The 24337-nt window shown below is 37.9% G+C and overlaps 1 protein-coding gene across 1 annotated transcript in view; it reads left to right on the top strand.

Annotated features, from left to right (window-relative positions):
* The window catches only part of MORC1 (MORC family CW-type zinc finger 1), a 189254-nt gene that overhangs the window by 70867 nt on the left and 94050 nt on the right, over positions 1 to 24337 (top strand). Inside the window, exons 10-14 of the mRNA XM_020999849.2 lie at positions 1695 to 1774; positions 3463 to 3533; positions 5981 to 6045; positions 9562 to 9705; positions 10770 to 10924. Of these exons, the coding sequence (XP_020855508.1) occupies positions 1695 to 1774; positions 3463 to 3533; positions 5981 to 6045; positions 9562 to 9705; positions 10770 to 10924 (515 nt within the window). The remainder of the gene's footprint in view (positions 1 to 1694; positions 1775 to 3462; positions 3534 to 5980; positions 6046 to 9561; positions 9706 to 10769; positions 10925 to 24337) is intronic.

The following is a 24337-nucleotide window of genomic DNA, read 5'->3' as shown; positions in this document are numbered from 1 at the left end:
AATGAGTAAATTACAGAAACTTGAAAAAAAAATCTAGTACTAATAGGATGCAGATTAAACAAAACCAAGAAAACAATATGCAAAATAGTCACAAAAATGTATAGGAAAACAGCACTAAAAGATTTTAGAATTCAGATCATGCACTGACCAATATTCACTCCAGAAAACTGATGACAGACTAGTCCTCCTTCATTTTGTAGATACGTGCTGAAGGAGATCTGGGCCGGTGGACATGGTCAGTGTATGGCATTGCTTTGGCCTCATGTCTTTGCTACAAGGGAGGATTTTGTTTGGTGGTGAGGACAGGGTTATTGGAAGGGACAGATATGTTTTTAAAAACTGAAAACACCAATAAAACAAAGCATCACAATGCCTAATTTACAAGGATGGAACTTTTATACACCTGGAAGATTTTATGATTACAAACATCCCTGTTCATAGTGTATAATCACATTTAGGTGTGTTTGATTACTAGGATAGATTCCTGTCTGTCAGAAATGTTTAAGACGCATGGCTTCTGTCAGAAATGTTTCAAATACATGACTGGAGGCAAAGGACTGGCTAAAAGTGTACAGTCAATCACATTGAGAAGTATCCTTAAATATCAGTCAATCAGTAAGGATTTATTAAACACCTAATATGAACCAGTCATTGTTCTATGTTCTGGGAATATGGGGACAAAGAAATAAATACTTCTGTCAAGTAGCTTAGGTTCAAATGGGGAGACCACAAATACATATGAAACACAGCACAAAATTTGTTTGTTCAAAAATATGGAGTGTCCCAGAAATCTCAGGGCAATTTTAATCTTTGCTAGCTCAACCATGGGGCAGCTGGGTGGCACAGTGGATGGGCTTGGAATCAGGAAGACTGATCTGGTGAGTTCAAATCTGGCCTCAGAAATTTACTTGCTGCGTGACCCTGGACAAGTCACTTAACGTTGTTTACCTCAGTTCCCTTATCTGTAAAATGAGCTGGAGAAGGAAATGGCAAACCACTGTAGTATCTGCCAAGAAAACCCCACGTAAGGTCACTAAGGGTCAGACATAACTGAACAACAACAACAAGCTTAAATACAAATTTAACAGCTTAAATACAAAGCTTTAATAGCCTAAAAGTACTCTAAGCTTTTCAGGACATCTTGTATATATGTATTCAAAGTAGCTAAATAAACAGTAGTTTGGGAGGAGGGAGGGCACAACAGTTGGAGAGATCATGATGTTCTTGAGCTGCATCTTAAAGGAAGAGAGGGACCCTGGAGGTGGGGTAAAGAGGGGGTATATTACAAGCATGTAGGAGAAGCTCAGCAATGGGATATGGAGTGTCTTGCATGAGAATCAGAGTTAAGGCCAGTTTGTCTGCATTACAGAGTGAAAGAGGGGAAGTAATGTCCTACCAGCCTTGGAAGGTAAGTCGAGGCCCAGGTGTGAAGCGCTTTAAAATCTAAGTGAAGTTTATATTTTTATTTTAGAAGCACGAGTTGGTTGAGTAAAAGAGTCACATGGTCAGATTTGTGCTTAAGGAAAATTACCTTGACAGCAGTGTGTGGGATGGGCTGAAGCAGCAAGACTTGAGGTGGGGAGATCAATCAGTAGGCTGTTGCCATAATCTAGGCAAGAGATAATGAGGGCCTGGACTAAAGTTATGTGCTTTTAAAAGCCTAAAATAATTGTACATTTATTTTGCCTTTCCAGAAAGTATCTTTATGTCACATCTTCTTTCAAAGGAGCATCAAAAAATGAAGTAAAAAAGGCAGAGGTGGCAGTAAAAATTGGTATGTGATCATCTTTGTGATATGCCTTTTTCATACTATTCCCTCCTCTCCCCTTCTGCCCCCTCTCTTTTAGCTTTGATTTAGTTTAAGTATGATTTCCTGGAGCAGGGTTTCACAGCTGCAGTTTCCTCAGTGCAGATTGGTAACTCATCTGTAACTTTCAGTCTCTGAATAAATGGATGGATGCATGGATGGATGGATGGATGGATAGATGGATGGATAAATGGATGCATGGGTGAATGAATGAATGAGTGCATGAAGCATTTATTAGGTATTTACTATGTGCAAAGTACCATGCTAAGTGCTAGTAAGACAGTCCTTGCTCTCTTAGAGAGCTGCATGGGGCAAGCTTTAAGTGAAATATCTATCTATACATACATATATATACACATACACACAAATGCACACATCATTTAAAGTTTATATGTGTGCATATGTATAAATATACATACACATATACATGTGTATGTATGACTATATGTGTGTTACATGAGACTGCACATACACTTAGACTATATATACATACACATATATATATGAGATTATGTATGCATATATGAGACAATATAAGTGTGTCTATGTGTATACACACATATATGTATATATCTGCAGAAGGGCTGACTATCCATGCTCTCTTAGTTACATGAGACATTGAGAGCTTTAAGTGACATTCCCATTATCTTAAGTAACACATACATATACATGCATACTATATATATGTATATATATACACATATATGTGTATATATATATGTTTATGTGTGTGTATATATATGTATAATGTGTGTGTATGTGTGCGTAACAGAGGAAGGACTTGAACCGTGAACCCAGGTCTTCCTGACTCTAAGGCTGGCCCTATATGCTAGTTTTCTTAAATGTGATTTTCATAGAAATCCTTTGCTTATTTGTAAATAAAGTATGATCCTGGGTATTCAGTACCTTCAGGTCTTCATTAAAAATATCTCTGTAGATATGAATCTAAAAAAGGTCTTCTACAGAAAAAGAATATAGATTTAAAACACCTTTTAGAGGGAAGCCCTGCATCATAAATTCCTGCTTTGCATGTGGATGGGTCTGCCCAACATGTCCCAACAGGCGACAATATAGAGAAATAATTTTTACCAGTAGACCAGGAGTAGAGAAGGCCCAGTCTCATAATACAGTAGCTATGCAGAGTTAGACAAGGAGTTCACCTCTTTTATTAGCATATGTACATTCCTGCCCTATCAATGGTCACTCTCCCTCCCCCCCCCTTCCCACCCAAGGATGAACCCGGGAATCATGTCTTAGGAAATGGAAAGAATGGGGACTGTTAACTCTTGGAGATTTTGATCCTTATGCAAATGTTATTTAACTAACCAATAAACTTCAGCGTATACAAAGTACTTTGCATACACTATCTCATTTGATCTCCACAATAACCCTATTAGATAGGTGTTGTTATTATCACCATTTTATAGAGAAGGAAGTCAAAGGCTGGGTCCCAGATCCAGTAAAAATCTGGGATAGTGTTTGAACCCAGATTTTTCTAATTCCCAAGTCTAGTGTTCAATCCACTACCCCACACTCCCTTCCTGTAATCAGAAGTCCTGTATGTTGCATGGAAAGTAATAGCTTCTCAAAATGTATGACATACATGATTTAAAAGAATTACATTTTTATTAAACAATCTTGTCTTCATTTTCCAGCTGAACAAATGGCAAAAGAAGCACAATTCAAAATAAACAAATCCATCCAAAGTGGTTTGCCTTCTGCCAAGGTACGCTATGGGAAAGATAAGCCTTTCTGAATACCAGGTGTTCAGTTTGCCTTTGAATCTTCATAATTGCGTTTTTCCACATTTTCTTTTTAAACTTTTAACTAAAGATGAGTTTGGAAGGGTAGCGTGATTTTGACAAAGGTAATTAGAATGGATGAGAAAAGCACAAGAAACAGAGGAAGGGAGCAGCACCAGGATGTATAATAGAACAATGGAGGGAGAAGAGCCTTAGGTGAAACTAGGGAACATCTCCACTAATGGTTAGCAAGCTGAATCCTGTGAAAGAAGGTAACAAAGTACCCAACTTGCCTGGGAAAGTCCTTGAAAGTAGAGAGTCAAACTACAGGTCCTCATAGATTCCAAGAAATCAGAACCCAAGAGATCTAACAAATTGTCCTTTTTTTCCCTTCAGTGCTAGGAATTATATGATGTCAGTATAACTGTTAATAATAATGCTGCAAATCTACACGACCCTTTTTTTAAAAGTCGCTTAACGTGATTAATGAATAGTTTTTTCTGTAACTGTGTACTTTGTCCATGAGGAAGGCAGCTTATAAATTATATAAATATTATTTAACATAGAATATTAATTAATATAAATGTTATTATACAATATAATTATCATTACATTATTACTGAGTAGCCCATGTTTGGATGGCCAAGTGCCTCTTTCTTTTGCCTTTTCTCCTCCACCACCAGTCACTACCATTTCTTCTGTTCCCTGGAGACTATTAGCACAAAAGGAGAGGTGCACAGTGATGGGAGCCTGGGAGCAGAGGTGCCATCTTTGACCACTTTCCCTTTGTTGCTCCTGTACACAACATAGGAGAAGATAGCAAAGTGGATGGGCTCTCCATTGTTCACATCTACTTAATTCCTCTAGGCATGTAAGCTGTGGTTTAGTCTGAAGTATCAAATTCACCAGTCATTCCAAGGTTTTTATTCCCTTTACAATGGACCAGAGCAGGGGTGGGTAACCTGCAACCTCCAGGCCACATGTGGTTCTCTAGGTACTCAAGCCTGGCTAAAGGGCCACATGTATCCTGGAGGCCACCCTGGACCAGAGGAATGCCCAAGAGATAGTCTGCCTCTCAGGGGGGCTGCTTTCTTCCCCCCAATTCCAACCCAGATCATTGGGCTTTTCTTCAGTGAGGGCAAATCAGTTATTCCCTTGTTACCTCTTTTGATTAAGGGATTTGTCACCTGAAACAGGGGAAAGAGATGTCCTATAGATGTAAATAGCAGAAGAGAAGATGATTTTTAGTATAGTGTTTAGGTCATAGTAACAGGGAAAAAGACTGAAAACAAGTAGTCTAGTGACCAAGAGGTTATGGAAGCATAGGTGAGAAGTGTCCATATACTGAACATATACTGAAAGGGTGGGAAGGTCATAGACTTCCTGCACAGTTACTAGGGACTTCAGAGATAATTTAGTCCAACTCTCATTTTACAGATTAGAAAATTGATACTCCAGAAGGTTAAGTGATTAGTCCACGTTTACTCTGGTAATAAATAGTAGAGTTGAAACTTGAACTCTGATCCATGACACCCTACCTTCCTTAATAATAACTAACATTTATATAGCAACCCTGGGAGGTAGGTGCTATTATTACCCCCACTTTACAGATGGGGAAACCTGAGGCAAATGTAGTTAATTTCTATCAGCCTCAGTTTGGTTATCTGTAAAATGGAGGGGGCAGTACCGCCCCCTAGGGGGCACTGGAATGATGGGGGGGCAGTAGTAGCCTCAGGTGCAATTGTGGGGCATTGAATAAAAATAAGGGGGTGGTAGAAGCATAAAGAAAGAAGATAAGAATATTTTGAAAAACTGTTGGTTTTCATCTGTTGTGTTACAGAGTTAAAGTCATAGTAATTATATTATTTTCCAAATAAACACAAAAAATGCCAGTTATAACCAATCAGTGGTCAAGTCCATTGACAGGTCTTACGAAGCAAGTGTTGGCAGGTTAAGCGTCCAGCATGCATCAGCAGGAATATGTGCATATAATGACTTATTTACAGTGTAATACTACGCAGTTACATGATGCAATATTGCATCATCAAAATTTCAATGCAGGAAAAAAACACAAATTTACAATAAATTATTAAATTTAAGATGTGTCATTTAAAAATATATTTTTTGGAATGATACAAATTTCAAAAAAAAACCATTAAAGGGTTAAAGTAGATTTCTAGGGGGACACAGAAACTTTTTTTTTTTTTAAAGGGGATGGTAGGCCAAATAAGTTTGGGAACATAGCATCTTTCTGTTAGGGTTGTGAAAATCAATGGAGATAATATTTTATAAAGCTCTTTACAAACTTTCAAGCTATGTATAAATATGAGCTATGATATTATTATTATTATTATTATTATTATTATTATTATTATTATTATTATTATGTGCATCCCTTTTTACTTCCTCAAATGGAATTGCTCTTTTGTAGGATGTGTTAAAGAAAGCTTTGGAAGATGCAGAAGTAAAGCAGAAGATGCTTAAGGAGAAAGAAAAGTAAGGTGTCTGTCTGTGCATTATTGGAAGTCATATTTGGTTCTCTAATAGACTGGTGAAATTCTTATTGTGATGCTTTCTCCCACCTGCTGCCCAGAATAGCTCATCATATTATATGTAGCTTGGTTATATTTCCCCTAAAAAGCATTTATAAAATGCCAGCTCACATATGAATTCTATTTAAATGTCTCCTACTCTACACCACTGTGGTGATGAGCTGCACCTGGGCTTTTAAAGGGGGGTGTGTGTCAGGGCCTAAAAAGCTAGAAAGGAAAAAATTGTGTGTCCAGTAATGGTTGTTTCAGGACCAGCCTTGCTAAGTTCTGCCACCAGGGAAAGATTTGGAGGTGAGGAGGGGGAGGGGAATGGGAGGGTTCAATGCACAGAAACTCACTGGGGTGTGGAGAGATTGTCATCTGGATCAGTGGAAAGAGCACTGACATTGATGTAGTTATGGATCTTTTCAAAGAACAGGTTATTGCAGTATATAAGGAAAATTATACATGCATTGTCTACAATGATGCCAAAACTCCTGAATGGGAAGGGAATAAGCATTTATTAAGCGCCAGCTATATGCCAGGCACTGTGCTAAGCACTTTGTGGTTATTGTCTCATTTGATCCTTATAACAACCTTAGAAGATAGATACTACTATGATCTCTATTTTACAGATGAGGAAACCGAGGCAGACAGAGGTTAAGTGACTTACCTAGGTCACACAGATAATAAGTGTGTGAAGTCTGTTTTGAATTCAGGTCTTCTTGACTGCAGGTCCAGAATTTTGTTCACTGTACTACCAGCTTAATCTGAATGGTTAAAAAGTTATTAATTGTCAACATTTGGATGTCTGGTTGACACAGTGATGTCTATGTATTCAATTTTCTATCATCAAATTAGTGCATTGCTTCCCTTGACTCTGGATCTTTTAGGTTCATGCAAATATATCCTCTACAATTCTTTTTTTATTTGTTTGTTTGTAGGCAATTGGGGTTAAGTCACACAGCTACTAAGTGTCTGAGGTCAAATTTAAACTCAAGTCCTCCTGACTCCAGGGCCAGTGTTCTATCCACTGTGCTATCTGGCTGCCCCTCTATAGTTCATTTAAAAAAAAAAAAGCAGTTTCTGCCCTCTAGGACCTTGCAATCTTAATCAGTCAATCAATCAACATTTATCAAGCACCTACAACATTGTAGGCACTGTGCTAAGCACTGAACAGAGTACAGCCCGATAGATAGATTAATCATTATTAAATGTTTACGAATGTGCAATACCCCAGAATTAAAATAGCAAATTTTTGCATCTCCAAGATAGATTTGATCAGTGGTCTAAAGGATAGCTAAAAATGATTGCTTCATGTTATTTAAACAAAAATAAAATTTGAAACATAAGATATTGTGGAGAAACTACACTGGCGAAACATACGAACCACTGAATTTCAATTATGCTTTTATGAACCAAACAAGCAAAGTGATATGATTGTTGCTTTCTGCAAAACTCAGATTCAGAAATAAGCTAATGTAGTAACCCATGCACGCAGGGAAATAAATATTGAATAAATGCCACACAAATTTTTCTTGAAAGCAAGAGGCCTTTAAAGTCTTCATTTTGATGAATGTGAAAGAGAAATCTTGATGATGACTATTTGTGGTCTTAATGCAGGGCATAATAGATGGTGTAACCTTTATTTTATTAAAGTACAGTGTCATTATATCTGAAAATGCCAGCTGGCTTGAATTTGTTTTGAAAGCAAAATGTGTTTTCATTTCGAAGGAAAGTTATAAACTCATCATAGTTTCTACAGACATTTTGCATACTGGTCACCTCTTCAGAAATGAGCATCTCCTCCCAGGTAACACAGTGTTCTATGTTAGTTACGTAATTGGTCCCTCCTCTCGTCTCATGGAAGGGTATGGTCCAAGTCATTGAAGAGGCTTGTAAGGTGAAAGTGTGGCCAAGTATACCTGAAACTCAGTATGTGCATACATTTAAAAAGTAGTCTCTTGTGAATGTAAATTAATCCATATCCTTTTTTTTTTACAAATCTCTTCTGAGTTGAAAGGCAACTCAGAGGCTGATCAGTCCAGCACCCAGGCTCCAGCTCCAGGCATGAATCCCTTCTATATTGTCCCCAAGACGTGCTCTGTGTACTATGCATTTGATGGTTTCTAATCAATCCCGTTTATTATATGATGCTGTTGCAATAATATGTGGCTATTTTTTTTGAAAAGAAAGCACGCAGAGGTGATGAGAGAATTTCAGTTTAATCTTTAGTGTTATATTTATGAGATATTCTAGGGGGTGTGTGTGTACATTACCAGGGTTAGTTTCTTTAGTTTTCCTGTATTGAAATTTCTGTTTTAATATGAATTATTCTTGAAGGAAATTTATACTAAAACCCAATACAATGGTGATATAGCTGGTACGGGAGGAGTTAAAAATCCTTCTGTCCTTACTGACTTGCTTGATTAGCCTTAGATGCTAGAAAAGGTTACCAAGGGAGACTAAAAATAAGTCTCCTTTTGTTGAGGTCTTTACCAAGATATATTCTTGTCTGTTAGGAATGTTTAAAATGCACCCATGATTGGAGCTAAGGGTCTAGCTGGTAACTAACTAGAGGAAACTTTCAGGTCAGAAATCAATTCTGTGATTCTTTCTAAATTACTTAATAACCTAACCATTATTCTGTGTTTATATATTAATACTTAACATGAGTAAGTTAGTGTTTTAGAACTCTTGTGGACTTAGTGAATATAGGATTCTTTTGACTCACCGAATGCTGTTGCTTTGATTATCCCTGGACAAATCATTTAATCTCTCTCAGAATTCAGTTTCCTTAAAGTTAAAGTAGGGGATTGGATTCATGGTCCTCCAAGTTTTATTCCAGCTCTATATCTATCTATCTATCTATCTATCTATCTATCTATCTATCTATCTATCTATCTATCTATCTCTGTCTCTAGCTATGTTTTAAATATATTTTTATTTCATTAAATATTTCTCAATTACATGTAAAATTTTTTAGTCTTTTTTTTTCAAAATTTGAGTTCCAAATTGTCTCTCTCCCTTCCTCCGTTTCCCAACCCTTTGAGAAGGTAAGCAATATGATTTCAATTATACATGTGAAGCCATGCAAAACATATTTCTGTATTAGCCATGTTGTAAAAGAAAACACACAAAAAACCCCTAAGAAAAATAAAATTTTAAAAGGATGCTTCAGTATGCTCTTAGAGTTCAGTTCTCTCTCTGGAAATGGAAAGCATTTTCCATCATTTTCCATGGTCTTTTGGAATGGTTTTGGAACATTGTCTTGATCAGAGTGCTAGCTAACTATGTTTGTGGACAATACGCAGGTACCTTAAGGGTGGTATCTGAGTATACTGGATAATTTTTATGAAAGGCAGGGATGTGGTGTATTGCCTCATTTGGGGAAGGTGGTGGTTTTTTTTTTAAAGATAAGTTAATAATGGCTTTAATAAACATGGATTTTTTAAAAATATCTTTGAAAACGTAACTCTAGAGAACTGAGAAGACCCAAGAAGCTTTATCTGATCTTTGGAGTGAACATAGAAAACAGAAGCCAAGATGGAATGTTCATTTACAGTAATAGCCGCCTGATAAAAATGCATGAGAAAGTGGGGCCACAATTGAGGCCTGGGTCTTTGTAAGTATGTCTTTGTTTTCAGACGGTGAGGGTTGAGGGGAGGGAGTGGAGAACAAGGGAAGAGCTGGTGGAATTAGATGAGTGATTAATCATAATTGAAGCAGGTGTCTTATTCTCTATTCACCACCCTCAAAAGATCTATTCACCTTTCCTGTCAATGTACAAACATAAATCTGCCTAATGTTATATTGACAGGAGTTATGGGATTATCCCAAGGGGTTGGAGGGAGAAAAACAGGCTCTTTTCAAGTCATTCTAATGTACAACTTGCTGTTGCTATTGTATCTTTTGTCTTACTGTGTTGTTTGCAGAAGTCTATCCCCCCTTTCCATTTTAAGTTACTAAAGGAAAATTGTGGTTTTTCCCATGCCGTTCTTCTTTCTGTTGGCTGCTTCTGTTTCTTTTATGAGGGCTCCCCAAACTCATAAGATTCTAGAATGGTTAATTCTAGTCCTTTCTTATGGCTTTTTAATTCCAGCAGTTTTAATTCAATCAACAAACATTTATTAAGCACCTACTATGTACCAACCACCATTAAGCATTGGAAATAAAAAATTAAAAATGAAATAGACCTTACACATCAAGAAACCTACATTCTGTGGGAAGAAATGTAAATATTGTAGGAGACTATTACATAGACATGGACGTAGAAAATATACAAATACATACATATACAATCATGTTTAGGCACATACCTAGCAGAATTGTAAATGCTTTTTTTGTGAGGAAATAATGACCTTAGTTTTTAATTCCAAAAGCTTTCTCCATATGTGAAATGGAAAAATAATTCCTAATTATTTAAAAAGAAGGCTTTTGTCCCATGAATCTCAAGGTGGTGTGTTTTTACGATGATTGTATATTAAGTTCTTGGTTGTCTGTGGACATGTTAACAGATTTACATTAAGGAATTCAGTTGCAAAGTGAATTCTTCTTGAGTTTTCTCATGGGCCTAGATTAAGCATACAAAGTATACTGTTTTGCTTGCCACTGGAGAATTTAGGTAGAAAATTATTCTTCTCATTAGCTAAATTTCACAAAATTGTACTCATGTATTTCTTTTTCTAGGCTTGGTGCTGGTGTGGTTGGAATTGTTAATATACCCTTGGAAGTCATGGAACCATCTCATAATAAACAAGGATTCCTCAATATCAAAGAATATAACCACTTACTTAAAGTCATGGGGCTTTATTTGGTACAGTACTGGAAGGACACTGGATTCAGTAAGTATTTAGTTATTATATCAAGACATTCAAATTAAGACTGACTTGTGTCTATGTGTCTACACACACACAAACACGCACACTCACTTTTTTTTTTTTAAGATTAGGCCCTCCATCTCACCTAATCTGGAAGTGCAACTCACAGGCTAATCACCCAGTACTGACTGGCGAAGGAACTTTGACCTCCATTTCAGCCTGGGCCAGTTTGCCCCTCCTTAGGCAACCTGGTAGTCCTTTGCTTAAGGAGGCTTACTTTATATTGGTGCTAGACTTAGGGTGGACAGCCAAGCAGCTTCATCTGCAGCTCAGAACTCCTGAGCTCAAGTGATCCACCAGTCTCAGCCTCCCCGGTAGCAAAGACCTCAGGCTTGCACCACCACTGTGGACTTCTTTAATCAGGTGACCATTAATTCATTAATTAAGGTGACCTTTGCCTATACCTCAAAGCGTCAAAAGAAACTTCCCTTTACCCACAAGAGCTACAAAAATCAGCACAGTTGAAGTCAGGTGGATAATACTGAAAACAGGAAGAAGTGATAGCTGTCACTGATTGAATAATAGAAAAGTAATATAAGGAAACAAACAGAAGATCCATTAAAGCATTTCAGTTTGGGATCATATAGAATAAAATAATAGCCTCTGTATGCAGTACTTTCTTGCATTATAGGGCAATAATTGATGGACTTACTGAAAGAAAAATTTTAATATGTCTAATACACTCAAAAAGACAGGAAGTAGATAATTAAGATTTCACTCAAAATTGGACAAAATTAAATATGTTTGTTGCACACGTATGCTTCACTTACCTAGAAGACTCATATATACAGAAAGACTTATTTCCCAATGCTGTACATATGCAGAACTTAACACAAAAATTTTATTGGCAGGGGTCTTAATTGACCCCAGGAAACAGACCACAAGGTATTTGCATATAGAGCACATGCTATACTCCTGTCTTTGAAAAGTTGCAGTTAAAATGTAATTTTTTATTGTCACTTGAAATTGTCATTTTAAACTTTATTTTTATCTCTCTGTGCTTGTTCCTTAAGTATTTTCAAGAAGTGAAACAGAGAGGAAAAAGGAGCACAAATATAGAAAGAGAAATCAACAGCTAAATTGGGGTAGGGTTTGGACAAAGCATAGAAGGGAAGAGAAGAAAGGGGACAAACCAGTTTTACTTAACAAACTTGGAAATGACATGAAATACAGAACACATTAGATAGCAGTTATTCAAAAAGACAGTCGCTGCCCTCAAGGAGCTTACTACCTGAAAGTGGAGACAACACACAAAAGGAGGCAGGAAAGTCAGGGCAGGGGAAGGGGTGAGACACCAAGGAGTCTCCAGAGTAGGTAGAGTTTTCTGTGGAGTTGAAACCAGGCAGGGCAGCAAATGCAAGGTGAAGTGAGGTGAAAGTCCATTTTCTGCATTGGGAGAAGTTGGATATTCTGTACTCTAGCCCTCTAAACAGAGGGAGAGGAGGCTGATGAAGGTAATGTCAATTAAGGCTTGAGTTTACAGCATGGTGGTGACTTTAGAAGTGATGAGCTTATCCTGGGAGGGCATCTTATTTCATGGAGCTGAAACCAGGCAGAGCAGCAGATTCAAGGTGGAGAAAAAAGTGTGTGTGTGTGTGTGTGTGTGTGTGTGTGTGTGTGTGTGTGTGTGTATGCACACATATAAACTTAGGAATAAATAAGGCACTAGAATAAACTCAACATCCACACTTTGGCCTTTTGGCATTAAGAGGAAAGGGAAGACAAGAAAAAATAGGTAAGAATTTTCTACATGATCTTTTCCCTTGTCATTTTTATAAAAAGGATGTCCTAGGAAATAACTAAGCATCAAAAGCTGCCTGGAAACTTAATTTAAAAAAAAATTCCAACTCATTAAAATTTTCATTATCCTGTCTTTACGTAATAATGTCATACACAGACTCAATCTTAACTTGTAGCTACTTTCTCCAAGGATCCCTTTTTGTAACCATGTCTCACTGCTCTTTATATGTGCCATTCCCTTCCTAATTAACTGCTATCCTCTGTAGGTAAGAGGCATGGCAGATAGTCCTAAAGAGCTAGCCTTAGAGTCAGGAATTCCTGACTCTGACACATCCTGCCTATGTGACCTTTGTCATATCCCTTAGCCTTAGGCTGTTTTCTAAGACTCTTAAGTTGAACTGAAGGTGCTGATTTCCATTGGTAAAGATGATTTCTCTCTAGAACTTTCCTTGCCAAAGTAGACATTTAGCTACTCCTCCTTTGAAAGTTATCATTCTAGTATATGTTCTCTGTTGTACTTTTCTTCTCACTTACCTCCCTAAAAACGTTCTTTGTGATCTTTCAAAGAATAAAAAAAGCCAGTTCATATTTTTTAAGTTCTTAACACTAGACAGACTTATAATTTTGCTTTCTACTCATCACATTCTTTTTGTCTTTTTATCCCCAGTCCCTAGCTCAATGCCTGGCACATAGTAGACACTTAATAAAAATTTATTGGTTAATTAAATAAACTTATAAGTAAAGGACATACCTAGAAATGGGAATGAAGGGGTTAGTCGAAGATTGGTGGAAGGCCTATTAAAGAATGTTGAAGGAAAGGAATAATATTAATAATCTTAGCTAACATTTATATAATGCTTTAAGATTTGCAAGTGGTTTACATATATTATCTCTGAAAGGAGGGAAGAGAGAGCTTCCATCTTGGTTTATACCTGCATCTTACAATGTCAGCAGAGCCTTAAGACTTGAATATCCAAACTGAACTAGTTAGTAGAGAGCTGAATGAATGGTCTCTGTAAATAGCTGTAAGGTGATCATCTTTCAGGACAAGGCCACAGAAACAACTAAGCATATGTGATGTGTAACTAATACTGCCTGTATTATAGGCCACACAATTTTAATACTGGAGATAATGAAAAGTATTTGGGTAGAATTTTTATCTTATAAATAAAAGATTCAATCTTTGTGTTTGCTGTAAATCTGATCTGCTTCTGTGGAAAATTGTGTCCTGGTTTGAATCAAATCAGCAGAAAGGGAAATGTAGAGGTAATGACTTTGTATCACTTATAAAATCTACATTTACTTCTGCTGCTGTTGATGCTGGGTATCTCAGAAACATTTTTCTTCATCTGACCATCATTGTCTTCTCCAAGTCTGACCTCACCTCACTGCCTTTTCCTGGGGTTTTTGTAGCTCCTAGTGCCATTACAGTGAAATAAGATTATTAGGCATTGGTTGGAGGGGTGGGTAGAGACAGAAGGAAAGAAACACTAAATGAAATTTCTTTTTGAGCCAGAGCATTTATATGGGACTTCATTGTTATTGAACTGTCCCAAGATAGAACTGAATTAGGCTGGTGCACTGAGGCAAAGTTTAGGGTGCAGTCAGCATCATGTTTCTCAGTAATCTGATATTCCAGTTCAAAATTATTTGCAAATTAAAATAAATTCTGCCAATATTCAGGAATATTTGTTATCCATATGTATGTGTACGTGTATATAAAACACACATATGTGTGTATTTATAAAACATCTTTTTAAAAGGGACATAATCCAATAACCAATTATAGAGTTGCTTTGGTAGTTGATTTCTGACATTGTTCGGATTTAAGCAGATGTGATCACAGTAAATAACTAACCTAAAAGAAGGAGGAAGTATAAAGCTTCTCTTTTGCTTCTTTACAACTAGAGTCTCCAGCTAAATAAGCAGAATCAAGACAAAGCAGAAAAGAGAGAATTGGGTCTTTCTTTCTTTTAAGATTTGGATGAGAAAATAATAATTTTTAACTCTAAAAAATTCAGAGAGTAAAGGTTTAACCTAGAGGGCTCAGAGGGACAACAAAAGAGAAATTATTTATTTAATTTATTTAATTAGGCAAAAGAACATGCTGAAGAAAACAATTTTTTTAAAAACTTAAGTGGGGGGAAAGAGAAGGATCAAAGAATGGATAGGATCTCTGTACAGGGTACTTAGGATGATGATAAATGACCCCAGAGAAATATTGTTTAACTCTTGTTTCTGTTTTGGCAAAGGGAATGAACGAGACAAAAATGGCTAATAGGGAATTCATAGAATCATAGGATCATTTCTAGAGTTCGAAGGGGACCACAAAGTTCCATCTAATCCAGTCCTTCATTTTACAGTTGAGGAAGCTGAGCCCCAGAGAAATGAAATGACTTGGTCTAGGTCACACAGGTAACAAAGCAGAGACAGGATTTGACCCCAGGTTCTGTGACTCTTGAGCCAGGGCTCTTTTAACCAATGTGACTGGAAGATAGCACCTGAATGCCTTCAGTGAGTTCAAGAGAGCAGGTCCAGATGAGCCCCATTCCGTGGTACTCAAAGAACTGGCAGGTGGGTTTACTGAGCCCTTGTCAGTGATACCTGAAAGTCATGATATCGTGATGGGAAATAGAGAGGAACCATGAGATTGAAGCAGGGCAGATGTCCTTATTTTCACTAAAAGAAAAAAACAGGTCTTCCAGTTAGAGGCAAGTGAGTTTGACAACAATACCTAGCAAAATTTTAGGAGGTGTATTTAAAAGGATAGTTAGTGAGCATCTAGAAAATTAAGAGGTTAATAGAACAGAAAGAGTTAACACAAGAGGGCTTCGTCCAAAACAGCTCATAATAATGTAGGCTTGATTTCCTTTTATGATGAGATTCTTAGGATGATAGGTCAGAGGAATTTCAACAGATAGTGTTTACCTAGATTTTATCGAAGTGTTTGACAAAGTCTCTCAGGTTATTCTTGTGAAAGATATGAAGGGTTAAAGACTAAAAGATAATACAGTTAGGTATGTTTGAAACAGGTTGAATCATAGGATCCAAAAAGTTGTCATTGATAGTTGTTATCATTGTGAATAGATCTCCAGGGGAAGGACCCACGGATCTGTGGTTGGTCTAGTGCTTTTAATTTTTGTCAGTTACTTGGATAAAGACTTAGGTAACATCTCAGAGAGATCTATGAGAGAGATCCAAGATTCAAAAAATCTCAAAAACCTAGAACATTGAGCTGAATCTAGTAAGATGAAATTTAATGGGAATAAATTCAAAGTCTTACAATTAGGTTCATACAAATTCATAGTGATAGTTAGAAGAGATATAATTAGTCAGTACTTTATTTGAAAAAGCCTTTTTTAATGAACTACAAGTTCAGTTTCATGTAAGAATATGATTATGAAGAAGATGAATATCATTTTATTATTCATCAGGAAGAGGGTGACCAGTATTAGGGAAAGGATAGTACTATAGTACCTTGCCCTGATCAGAGAATTATTTTCTGTTTGGGGTGTCACATTTTAAGAGGGATATTGATAAGCTGGAGGGAATCCAGAGAAGGTTAGCGAGGATGTTGAAGAGTCTCAAGTTTATTCTGTGTTAGGATCCCTTTAGTGAATTGGGGATGTTTATTCTGGATAAAAAGGGCAGCTAGGTGGTACAGTGGATAGAGGACAGGGCCTAGAGTCAGGAAGACTCATATCCATGAGTTCAAATGCGGGTTCAGACACTTACTAGTTGTATGACCTTGGACAAGTCACTTAACTCTGTTTGCCTCAATTTCCTCATCCTGTAAATTGAGCTGAAGAAGGAAATGGCAAACTGCTCTATTATCTCTGCCAAGAAAACCCAAAAGGGGTCACAGAAAATCAGATACAACTGAAAAACGACTAAACAACAACAACAGTGAATAAGAGAAAACTAGGAGAAAATGGATGTGATGGTAATCCTTAAGAATTATGAAGGGCTAACCTGTGGAAGACTTACTCTATTTAACCCTCAGAAGGCTAACTTAGGAACAATGTCAGTAAGCTACCAAGAGGCAAACTTAGGCTCAATGTCATAAAAATCACCCTAACAACTAATTGGAGCTGCCCACAGATGAAATGTGGGTTGCCCTTTCTTGAGATTTTCAGGCAAAGGCTGGATATGTTTTGTGTGGAATTCTTTAGATAGAGGTTGCATTCATTATCTCCTGTGATTTAAAATCTACGTTCTTTGTAGAGTAGTTAATTCAAACCAGCTCTGAGTTAATAATAGAGATGTTCAGGATGTCACTGGACCAAATCACAGAGAACATATCTTTAGTGTGTCCTTATTGTATAGAGGGTGAGATGCAAACTGCCATTTTCAAGCCCTCCACAATCTGGCTATTGGCTGCCTTTTCAGACTGACTCCATATTGCTCTACATACTTTGTTTTCCAGTCAAAATGATCTTCTGTGATGCCTGAATATGACACGCTATCTCCCATTTCCATGCACTGCTCTTAGAATGTCCAGCTTCATTCGGGGCTCAGCTCAAATGCTGACCTACCCAAAGCCTTTCTCGACGTGCCAGATTTTTAGTGCTTTCTTGGTATTTGCTTATCTGTGCATATGTTGTATATAGGCACCATGGAGTCATGGGGAGATAACTGATCTTGGGATATATGGATTTAAGACCCATGTCTGACACAGATTAGCTGTGTGTCCCTGAGAAAGCCCCTTAACCCTCTCTGTACCCTAGCTAGGTGTTACAGAGTTTATCAAGCTGAATCTGTTATGGACATTTCCTTGCTGAAGTTGTCTGTAAACTCTGCATTCTGACCAAGCATGTACATTGTATCTTCCTAGTTAGAATGCAGACTTCTTAAGAAGACGTGTCGGAGGTAGGACCTGAACCCAGTTCCTCCTGAGCTCAAGGGCAGCTCACATTTACCACTCCACTCTGCCTTTCTAGTACTATTGCGATATTTAAGGAAAGACACAGTTTTTTTTTTCTTTTTGTCATTATGTCTTAACACCTGCTATAGCACCTTGAACACATTAGGTACTTAATAGATTGTTGAATATTGAAAAACATCAATCATTGTTTTTTGTACAATTTCCTCTCATCAGATGATTAAAGTTAATGCCCTTGTACATGATTTCATTTCATTTTCTGACTTTACTTGTACTGTATTCATAGGATGTCTGTATTAGCTAGGGTGGGGGGTGCCTTCAAGAGCATATAGCTCAACCCACTTATTTTACAGATGAGGAAAGTGAGGTCCAAAGAGGTCAAGTGACTTGTGTAGTGTCTTACAGCTATTTAGTGGCAGAGCTGTGACTTGCCCCTGGCCCATTAGGATAATATTTTTACATTTTCTGTGAGTTATTCTTTCTGATAACTAGTTTTCTTTCTGAAGACTTATCTCCTGAGTTAAAATCTAGGCTCAGACACTTCCTAGCTATAAGACCTTAATCAAGTCACTTAACCTGTTTGCTTTAGTTCCTCATCTAAAAATGAGCCAGAGAAAGAAATGGCAAACCATTCCAGTATCTCTGCCAAGAAAACCCCAGATGGGGTCATGAAGAGTCAGACAGGACTGAAACAACTGAACAGTAACAACAATTCTTTCTGAAAGGTCTCAAAGCTCATTTAGCTCCATTTCACCTTCGTTTAGATGAAAGTACTGAAACCTGACACCCTTGCCTTCTCTGAAATTCAGTAGATGTTAGTTGACTTGATTTGATTTTTTTTCTTTAATCAAGACACTGGGGAGTAATTTGGTTGGACTAGAAAATGGGCCAGAAAACTATGAGGAATTAAAGGTTGTATAAGAGCCCTAAATTTAAAATATTACAATAATACCAGAAAAATAGCATGGAGTGGGAGATTTTGAGCTGTCCTTGAGCACAGGAGAACCTAAGTTCAGGTCCTACCTCTGACACTTACTGGTTGTGTGACCCATGTCAGTTCAGTTCTTAACATCAAGCAAATTACAGAACAGTTGCTAATCTATACTGGTAGAGTTTCCTCACTGGGGAGCTCTTTACTCCAGGCAAAATCACAGACATGGCCCAGAACCAAACAGAGCCCAATAAAACATGTAACATTTCATGTAAAGAGAAAACCCACAGTTTGAGAAGACAATAAAAGGTCATCCAGATGGACAAATAGCCAAACATTGGTGTTTTTTGGCATATGGAAGGATAGCTCTGAATATGTTCTCGGAAGAAAAACAAAGTATCCTGATCAAATCCAACTGTTTCTTGGAAGAATAGTAGCCAGTCATATGTTGTTGTTGTTGTTGTTGTTGTTATTGTTGGATGGATAGAGCTTGGAGCCACCTGTTTTGGGTATGGCCCAGATGGAGAGAATCTTTAAAACAATCAAGAATTTGCTTAATTGCCTATAGAGGGGAAAATGTCAAAGTAGTCTGAAATTTTAATGATAGCAGCTCACATTTATATCGTGTTTTAAGATTTGCAAAGCACTTTATAAATATTTTTCCCATTTTAATCCTGGGAGGTAAGTACTGGTATTATCCCACAGGTACAGTGCTTGGCACATAGTAAGCACTATATAAATGGTAGCTATCTGTATTGCCATTATCATCCCCATTTTATAGATGAGGTAACTGATTTATTTGCCCAAGATCACACAGAGCTAGTAAGTTGTGAGGCTGGATCTGTGAAGTCAGGTCTTGCTGATTCCAGGTCCAGTGCTCTATCCATTGAACTACCTAGCTTTCCTTATTGAAAAAAAATGCACAGTTTAACATAGTATTTGAAACAAAATTTGAGATTCTTTCATTGTTATTTCTGTGCAGATGATTCCCAATCTATATATTCAGCCCAAGTCTCGTCCTCAAGCTTCAATCCTGATCATTAATTGCCTATTGGACTTTTCATAATGTGTATCTTGGAGACATCTTAAACTCACCATGTCTAATACTGAACTCATCTGTCCCCCAATCCCTAAACCCTCTCATTTCCCAAACTTACCTATTTTTGTCAAAGGTACCACCATCCCTCCAGTCTCCCAGGTGCATCATCTCAGCATTATTCCGAACTCCTCCCTCTTCTTCACCCCACATATGCATTTGGTTGGTCATGTTTTACCTACATGTCTGTCAAATCCTATTTCTTCTTTCCATTACCTTATGTCAGGTGCTCATCAGTTTCAGTATGGATTATTGCAGTAGCGGGCTAATTGTTTTCTCTGCCTCAAGTGTCTCCCCATCCTTACATCCTATAACTGCTGCCAAAGTAATTTCCCTTAAGTGTAACATCTGACTATGTGACTCCCTTAATCAGTCGACTCCAGAGGCTTCCTGTTGCCTCCAGGACAAGATGTAAACTCCTCTGTTTAACTTGTCAAGCTCTTCACAATCTGGCCCCAAACTGTCATTCCACCTTCATTGGAATTACTCCCCCTCCCTCTTTTTCTGATCTAGAAAGACTGGCATTAACTGTTCATCACTTAAGACACTGTTTCTCCTCTCCTCATGCATGTTCTGCATGAAATCTTTACTGAACCCCTAAATGCTAGTGCCTTTCCTCCAAGCTACATTCCATATAACTACTTTGTATTTATTAACTTGATATTTATTCTTTGGGTGAGGGTGCGTGAACTTCTGGCAAGCAGGAATTGTTTCATTCTTTGTACTTGTTTCCTCAGTCCTTGATTGCCTAGGAGGTAGGAAGCACTTAATCCAAACTTGTTGATTGTCTTGCTAATTATCTCAGGATCTTCCACTAATGAGCTGCTCTGATGCTTATTTGTTCGTGGAGGTGTCCCTGGGAGATTCATGCTGGTTGTATCAGGAGAATACAAACTCTAGTAGGTTCTGCCAAAATGGAATAATTCCAAATACCAGCCCAGCAGTAGACTGCATGTCTGACATTAAAGGATGGACCTAAGGGCAGATAGGCTCATTTCTAGATTGGTTGTAGCATGATGAATTTTTCTGCCACAGCCACTCTCGTGCCATTGTAAATGCCTGTCATTTGCATCCGTGGGTAAGGAGTACCCATAATATGAGGGATCCATTGAATAGAATGCATAATAGATAAGACAGCCTTGGAGCCAGGAAAATCCTGGGCTCAGGTCCCACCCACCACTGACACACTCTGCTTTGTATGTTTCTGGATTAGACTTAATCCTTCTTTTCTATTCTATGCAAGGAAGATGGAGAGTCAGTACTGTCCTAAACTCCAAAGGTCAACAGAGAATAGGCACAGACAAGAGAAATTCTTTATCTATAGGATGAGACTATAATCTTTTGGTTTGGAAACTCTGGTTTCCAAAAGGGCCAGGCAGAAAAGGGGCTGGGCTGCATTAGAAGAGGGAGTTTTCTCACCGTGTAGTTCACAGTGAAATGACAAGTCCAGTCTTTAGCCCTACTCCCTCCATTGTTGACTTAGACTTAAGGGGAAGGATCTTGTGAGTCAAACACAGGACCCGCCCCAATGTGGCAGGAACCAGATTAAAATATAATTGGGAAACATTTAACAAGAGAAGTAAAAATACATTAGGGCATAACTTGTGGTTTTCTGAGTAAATAGGTTACTAGCAAGGATCGTTGCGTGAGGCTTAGTGGCCTTTCACATCACCTTGTTGTTCAGTCATTTCAGTCATGTCTGACTCTTTGTGACCCCATTTTTGGGGTTTTCTTGGCACTCTTCTAGAGTGGTTTGCCATTTCCTTCTCCAGCTCATTTTATAGATGAGGAAACTGAGGCAATCAGGGTTTAGTGACTTGGCCAGGGTCACAGAGTCAGGAGGTAATGAATCAGAATTGATGAGTCTTCCTGACTCCAGGCCCAGTGCTCTATCCACTGCACCACCCAGCTGCCCTTCTTATCACTGCTCTAGTCTAAACACCTTACCCTACAGATGAGTCATCTGAGACTTAGAAAAACTTAATCAACTTACCTAGATAGATAGTAAGGTCACATAGATAGTATGTAGCTAAGCTTGTATTTAAACATAAGCCTTCTGAAACAGCTAGAAGAGCTGGATAGAGCGCTGGGTCTGGAGTCAGGAAGACCTGCTTTCAAATCCAGCCTGAGACACTTACTAGCTCTGTGACCCCAAGGCAAGTTATTTAATCTCTGTTGTCTCAGTTTACTCAGCTGGAGGATAATAATGGCACCTACCTCTCAGTATTGTTTTGAGGACCAAATGAAAATAATATTTGTTTTAAAAAACCCAAAAATACAAATAACACAGCACAGTGCCTGACACATAGTAGATGCTTTACAAATGCTTATACCTTTCACTTCTTAGCATAAGCCTTTGTCTTCAGAGAGTAGTTCAGGACAATCAATAATTAATTAACAAGCATTTATTAATTGACTACTAAGTGCCAGGCACTCTGTGTGGAAGATGCTACCATAAAAAAATTAATGAGTCGGGGGCAGCTAGGTGGTGCAGTGGCCCTGAAGTCAGGAGGACCTAAATTCAAATCTGGCCTCAGACCAAACACTTGACACTTTATGCTGGACAAGTCACTTAATCCCAATTGCCTTAAAAAAACATTAGTTTACATTCTGTCAGGGGGTCCCACTGAGGCCAAAGATTAGCTGCAGTGCATGAAAAGATTATTTCCTGAGGAGGGTTAGTAACATTCTAAACTCCAAGGCTCAACAGAGAATGACCACAGACAGGAGAAATTCTTTATCCGTAGGGTAACACTATAATCTTTTGGTTTGGAAACTCTGGTTTCCAAAAACAGTAGGCTCTCTCTTGTACCACAAAGTACTAAAATGTACTTCTCTAGAAGCTAGGCAGGAAATTTCTCCATTATCGTGGGAAGAGCTCAGGGAAGGCTATATAATTAGAAATCAGGTGCATTAAATGAAATTTTAATTCAGACATATACAGAGAGTCAATAAACACTTATTAAGGGCTTACTATTGCTAGTGCTAAACATGGGATACAAAGAGAGACAAAAACATGGTCCTTCCCCTAAAGGAGCCTATATTCTAATGAGGGAGAAAATATGCAAATAATTATGTCCATACAAGATATGAACAGTATAAAAGGGGTGTAATCTCTGAGGGAAGGCACTGGAGGGAAAAGAGAGAAAAACCCTCTTGCATATAGAAGGTGAGGTTTTAGCTGGGTATTGAAAGAAGCAGGAGAAACCGGAAGATGGAAATGAGGAGGGAAAGAATTCCAGGCAAGGGGGACAGACGATTAAAAGGCACAGAGTGGTTATATGGAGTGGAATGTTCAGGCCTCAGTGAAATGGCCAGTATCCTTGGATCATAGAGGACATGAAGAGGAATAAAGGATAATTCAGGGGCAGCTAGGTGGCACAATGGATAGAGCGCGGGCCCTGGAGTTAGGAGGACCTGAGTTCAAATTCGGCCTCAGACACACAATAATCACCAGCTGTGTGACCCTGGGCAAGTCACTTAACCCCAATTGCCTTGCCAAAGGAAAAAAAAAAAGGGATAAGTCAGCTGAAATGGTAGTAGGTGTCTGGGTGGTGACAAGCTTTAAAAGCCAATGAGGGTTTTCTCTTTGATCCTGGAAGTAATAGGGAGCCACTGGAGCTTATTGAGTTGGGAGATAAGATGGTCAGACCTTGTTAAGGAAAGTGTCTCCAATATGCTAAGAAAGGGCTCAAATAGGACAATAATTGGAAATCAGGTGCGTTAAAGAGAACTGGAGTTCCAGCATATTTTGAACACCTGCTTTTTGGAAGACTTTTAAGGGATTAAAAAATGTATGTAATAGTCCCTTCTGCTAAGGAACTCCAGGCTGTAGGTATGTCCTAAAGTTGTAGGTGGCAATCCCCTTATTAGAGGTTTAGTTTTATATTTGAAGAGGGAAATGAAAAACTGGAGAGTATCCAAATAAAAACAGTAAAAATGATTAAAAGCGCAGAAATAGGACTGATGAAGAAAGAGCAAAAAAGTTGAAATCATTTCATCTAATGAACACAATAATGAAAAGAAATAAAGCTTACTTCAGTGATATTACTTGAATGATTGTTTTAATGAAAACACCAACCCCATGAACTCTGTATCCCTAAGTACAGAACTAAAGGAAATGACCTACATTGCTGTAAATTAATACATAGCTGCTCTAAATCAGTTAAAGTTACTTTATCTAAATGCAAACTAAGGCAGTGCCCATCAGATGAGGAGTAGCTGAACAATTATGGTAAATGAATGCAGTGGACTAGTATCATACCATAAGAAATGATGAAAGGGAAGGTTTCAGAGAAACTTGGGATGACTTGAATAAACAGAAAACAAAGTGAATAGAACCAAGGGAACGATTTAGACAATATCAACATGATAACATAAAGACAATAATTTTGAGAGATGAAGAACTCTGACCAATGCAGTAATTAGCCGTGATTCCAAAGCACCAATAAAGAAATGTGTTTTCTACCTCTTTGACAGAGAGAGCATGGACTCAAGACAGAATGAAACCTACATTTTTGGACAGGACTGATGTGGGAATTTGTTTTGCTTGACCATGCATATTTATTACAAGGGTTTACAAGGGCATAGTTAGTTTTGTTTTGTTTTTTTTTTCCAGTGGGGAAGTGGAAGAGAGAAAATAAATAGTTCTAAATAAAATGAAAGCTAAAAACAAAACAATAGGGAAAAAAAACTTACTCTACCTGGAAAGACTAAATTGTAGGGAAC

The sequence above is a fragment of the Phascolarctos cinereus genome, unplaced genomic scaffold, assembly GCF_003287225.1.
Source record: "Phascolarctos cinereus isolate Bilbo 61053 unplaced genomic scaffold, phaCin_HiC Scaffold_726;HRSCAF=1367, whole genome shotgun sequence".
NCBI lineage: Eukaryota > Metazoa > Chordata > Mammalia > Diprotodontia > Phascolarctidae > Phascolarctos > Phascolarctos cinereus.
Note: the sequence above shows the minus strand (reverse complement) of the source record. Positions and strands in the feature narration are given on the sequence as shown.